Source organism: Rhinoraja longicauda, chromosome 36, assembly GCF_053455715.1.
Source record: "Rhinoraja longicauda isolate Sanriku21f chromosome 36, sRhiLon1.1, whole genome shotgun sequence".
Lineage (NCBI taxonomy): Eukaryota > Metazoa > Chordata > Chondrichthyes > Rajiformes > Arhynchobatidae > Rhinoraja > Rhinoraja longicauda.
The window spans coordinates 5,801,884-5,806,631 of record NC_135988.1 but is presented as its reverse complement, the minus strand read 5'-3'; the positions used below and the strand labels follow the sequence as shown (position 1 = coordinate 5,806,631).

At 47.0% G+C, this 4,748-nt stretch overlaps 1 protein-coding gene across 3 annotated transcripts in view; it reads left to right on the top strand.

Annotated features, from left to right (window-relative positions):
* Window positions 1-253: 253 nt before the first annotated feature.
* Window positions 254-4,748, top strand: part of LOC144610170 (zinc finger matrin-type protein 4-like) — a 183,541-nt gene continuing 179,046 nt past the window's right edge. For all 3 annotated transcript variants that reach the window (XM_078428722.1, XM_078428721.1, XM_078428720.1), the window contains exon 1: window positions 254-449. In XM_078428722.1, the coding sequence (XP_078284848.1) occupies window positions 363-449 (87 nt within the window). In that variant the 5' untranslated portion in view covers window positions 254-362. The remainder of the gene's footprint in view (window positions 450-4,748) is intronic.

The window sequence follows — 4,748 nt, the reverse complement described above, 5'->3', positions numbered from 1 at the left end:
GGAATGGGTTGGAGACCCTTCCCCAGACTCCCCTCTCTCTACTCCTGTTACCCGGAGACCAGATCAGCCTCGGTTGCTAGGGGGAGGGAGGCAGGCGATGAAGGACAACATCTCAGCCCATTAGATGGTGTGATCTCAGGGTGCTGCAGCTAATAGAGAGGCTGGAAAAGAGCAGCGGGCGGTGCTGGGGCGGGCTCCCAGTGTATTCATTCTGTGTAGCATTTTTCTCTCTCTCTCTCTCCCTCTCTCCCTCCCCGAGCATCACACTGTCACGGGGAGGGAATAAAGGACACGGTGATGTTTGTGTTTAATGTGCATCCTGCTCTCCCCCATCACCCAGCGAGGGAGGCTCTGTTGTGTGGATGGCTTACAGCGTCTCCCTCAAATTGCAGCACAATTTACGAGTGGCTCCTTCTGGATTGTATCGAGAAGCAACCGTGCAGGTCCAGGTAAATGTCCAAGAGCCTTCTGGCAAATGCAATGCAACTTTCTGATATCACCCCATGCTATTAATTGTGCAAGGGTTTTTTTTATTTTTTAATGTTAAAGCTGTTAAACAGCCCGGGCACTTTTTTTGTTTGCAAAAAAAGCAAAAGTTGTCCTTTAATTTAAAAAAAAAAATTGTGGCTCAAGTTCCCTTTGAACAATGGCAAAGGTGTTTGCATCTGTTAATACGTTGCAGATCGCTGAGGAGGGGGGCATTTGGGAAGGTTTACAAACTAGGAACTGCAGGTGCTTGTTTACTGTGGGGGGGAAAAAAGACAGGTACACATAGACACGTAAGTGTGCGAGATTGAGTGGTGCAGTTGTTTACAGTGTGGGGGGAACATTATTTGATCCGAAACGTCACCTATTCCTTTTTCTCCGGAGATAGAGAGATAGATAGAGAGAGAGAGAGGGAGAGAGATAGAGAGATAGATAGAGAGAGAGAGAGAGAGAGAGAGAGGGAGATGGATAGAGAGAGATAGAGAGAGGGAGAGAGAGAGAGAGATAGATAGAGAGAGAGAGAGAGATGGATAGAGAGGGATAGAGAGAGTGAGAAAGAGAGAGATAGAGAGAGAGAGAGAGAGAGAGAGGCTCCAGCTTTTTGTGCCCATCTTCGGCTGAGACCAGCATCTGCAGTTCCTTCCTACACAGGAGAGTGTTATTTTGCACTACTGAATATTGAGGATGGAGACCTTACCTTTGTTTAAATCATCTAACGTTTTAACACAGTGTTTGGAGGAGAGGGGGACAGGATTTAGTGGTGTCAATGTCAGCGTGCATTGTGATACTTTTAAAAATGTAATGAAGAATTTAAAAATCATTCAGACAGTCGCTGTCTAATCCAGGTTAGACAATGAACCTCTCCTTGCGGAGAACCACATTTCCAAACACAAAAACACACACACACACACACACACACACAGACAGACACACACAGTAGCATGGCTTGTGGTTTCAAACAAAAAAATGACTGCCACACATTGTGTAAAGTGACACAGGAGGGAATTGCTGGGGTATTGAGCCATTGCAGAGTCAGTATCAATCTGCTGCCGCCGCGCATTGAACATTTATGATGTACTCGAATACAAAATTAAATAACTTGGGTGTTCACGGTACTCGTGAAGGTTGATTTTCCTGGCGGACAGAAACAATTAAAAACGTGCAAATGCTGAACTTCATGATTGATCCTCATTTGTTTTTGTTTTGTGGGGGTTTTTTTTGTTGCAAACGTAGAGGTCAAATAAGCAGGGTTAAAAGAAATGCCAGATTGGTTAGTGGGAACACGTGCTGGTAAATGCTATCGCTGCACAGAGCAAGGGCGATAAATGTAAGTTCATATTTGGCAGCTGGTTTGAATTGACCAGATTCTGCCGAACTCCTTTTAGAAGCGAGCAGCTCTGTTTATTGTTGCCCCTGGCTAGTTCTGGCGTCCACAACTGGGTTTTGCTGTTCATAATGGGAGAGGAGAGAGAGGAGGAGAGAGAAAAGAGGAGAGAGAGAGAGAGAAGAGGAGAGAGAGAGAAGAGGAGAGAGAGAGAAGAGGAGAGAAAGAGAAGAGGATGGAGAGAGGAGGAGAGAGAGAAGAGGAGAGAGAGGAGAGAGAAGAGGGGGAGAGAAGGAGAGAGGAGATGGAGAGAGAGAGGAGATGGAGAGAGAGAGGAGAGAGGAGAGAAGAGGAGAAGAGGAGAAGAGGAGAAGAGGAAAGGAGAGGAGAGAAGAGGAGATGGGGAGAGAGGAGAGGAGAGGGAAACGGAGGGAAACAAAAAAAATGAAGGAATACAGTCAGTGCCTTTCTAATCTATAAGAAAATAACTGCAGATGCTGGTACAAATCGAAGGTATTTATTCACAAAATGCTGGAGTAACTCAGCAGGTCAGGCAGCATCTCAGGAGAGAAGGAATGGGTGACGCTTCGGGTCGAGACCCTTCTTCAAACTGATCTTTCTAATCTGTGGGTTTTGCAAAGTCTTGGGCAAAGCATACTGCTTGAAGAAGGGTCTCGACCCGAAACGTCACCCATTCCTTCTATCCGGAGATGCTGCCTGACCCGCTGAGTTGCTCCAGCATTTTGTTTCTATCTTCGGTGTAAACCAGCGTCTATCTGCAGTTCCTTCCGAGACATTGACTTTGAAATGACAGCCACTCACTTGGTGTGGAAGTGGGAGAAGCATCGTGACTCTGGACCAGACTCATCTCCCAGTCTTGGCCGGTGCTGCTGGTTAGTTAGTTAGTTAGTTACGGGAGATTTTGTAGGACAGATTGCTGGTACCGAGTGCCCAAGCCGGCGAATGGTTCCCCGTGTCCCTTCGTGGGCACCTCTTCCCCGGTCAACAATGGGCCATTGTGGCCTCCGCCCTTCCTTGGGTCTCGAAGAAGGGTCTCGACCCGAAACGTCACCCATTCCTTCTCTCCCGAGATGCTGCCTGACCTGCTGAGTTACTCCAGCATTTTGTGAATGACCCTTCCTTGGTCATCTGTTGTCGGCCCTGATTTTCTTCTGGCCTTTTCTGACCTCCTGTTCATAAGGTCATCAGCGATAGGGGCAGAATTGAGCCATTCGGCCCATCAAGTCTACTCCGCCATTCAATCGTGGCTGATCTATCTCTCCCTCCTAACCCCATTCTCCTGCCTTCTCCATTTAGAAGTATGAGACGGGATCTTATGGAAACATACAAAAATTCCTAAGGGATTGGACAGGCTAGATGCAGGAATAAATGTTCCCAATGCTGGGGGAATCCACACCAAGGGGTCACCGTTTAACAATAAGGGGTCGGCCACGTAGGACTGAGATGAGGAAAAACCTTTTCACCCAGAGAATTGTGAATCTGTGGAATTCTCTGCCGCAGAAGGCAGTGGAGGCCAATTCACTGAATGTATTCAAGAGAGAGTCAGAAATAGCTCTTAGGGCTAACGGAATCAAGGGATATGGGGAGAAAGCAGGAACTGGGTACTGATTTTGGATGATCAGCCATGATTATATTGAATGGCGGTGGTGGCTGGAAGGGTGGAATGGCCTACTCCTGCCCCTATTTTCTATGTTTCCCCATAACCCCTGACACGCATACTAATCAATCAGTTCTCCCCCGCCCCACCTCCCTCTACTTTCAGTCTGAAGCAGGGTTCCAACCCGAAACGTCACCCATCCATGTTCTCCAGAGATGCTGCCTGCCCTGCTGGGCTACTCCAGCACTTTGTGTCTATCGTCAATATAAACCAGCATCTGCAGTCCCTTCCTGCACGGAGTGTTTCACTTTGCATTATGTAAAACATACACAAGATCCCTCTGAAACTGCTCGTTTATTCGATCCGCTGGTAATTGTAGAAAATGTGCAACTTAAAGTGCATGAAGAAAATTAAGAGAAGTACAATGTACCTTTAGTCCCTTTGGAGGGAACAAAGCACTTTGTTTAAAAAAAAAAAACCCAGTAAGGAGCATGATTGCAAAATTGCATTTTCTATCTTGCAATCAAAGTACAATGGATAACATTTACAATTCTTAAGGGATTGGACAAGCTAGATGCAGGGAAAATGTTCCCGATGTTGGGGGGAGTCCAGAACCAGGGGTCACGTAGTTTTAAGAATAAGGGGCCGGCCATTTAGGACTGAGACGAGGAAAAACATTGACACCCAGAGAGTTGTGAATCTGTGGAATTCTCTGCCACAGAAGGCAGTGGAGGCCGATTCACTGGATGTATTCAAGAGAGAGTTAGATATAGCACTTAATGCTAACGGAATCAAGGGATATGCAGAGAAAGCAGGAACAAGGAACCGATTTTGGATGATCATATTGAATGGCGGTGGTGGCTCGAAGGGTGGAATGGCCTACTCCTGCACCTAGTTTCTATGTCGTATTCAAGAGGGGGTTAGATATAGCACTTGGAGCTAACAGAATCAAGGGATATGCAGAGAAAGCAGGAACGGGGTACTGATTGTGGATGATCAGCCATGATCATATTGAATGGCGGTGGTGGCTCGAAGGGCCGAATGGCCTCCTCCTGCACCTGTGTTCTACGTTGTTTTCCAAAACAAGCTGGAGTAAGCCCACTCCGACGTGACTTTCGCTGCCGAGCGTTCAGTTTCCGGGCTCTCCCTTTCATCCCTGTGCCACCCGTCAGGTTTCTGAAATGATATGAATTATCACCTCTGTACCAGTGCAGAGGTTTAGTGCCGTCTTGAAGCAGAAAGCCTTTCATCCATTTAGAACGCGCTGGCACACAAATGCGGTGTGTTTTGCCTGATTAGTGTGATCTGAAATACACTGGG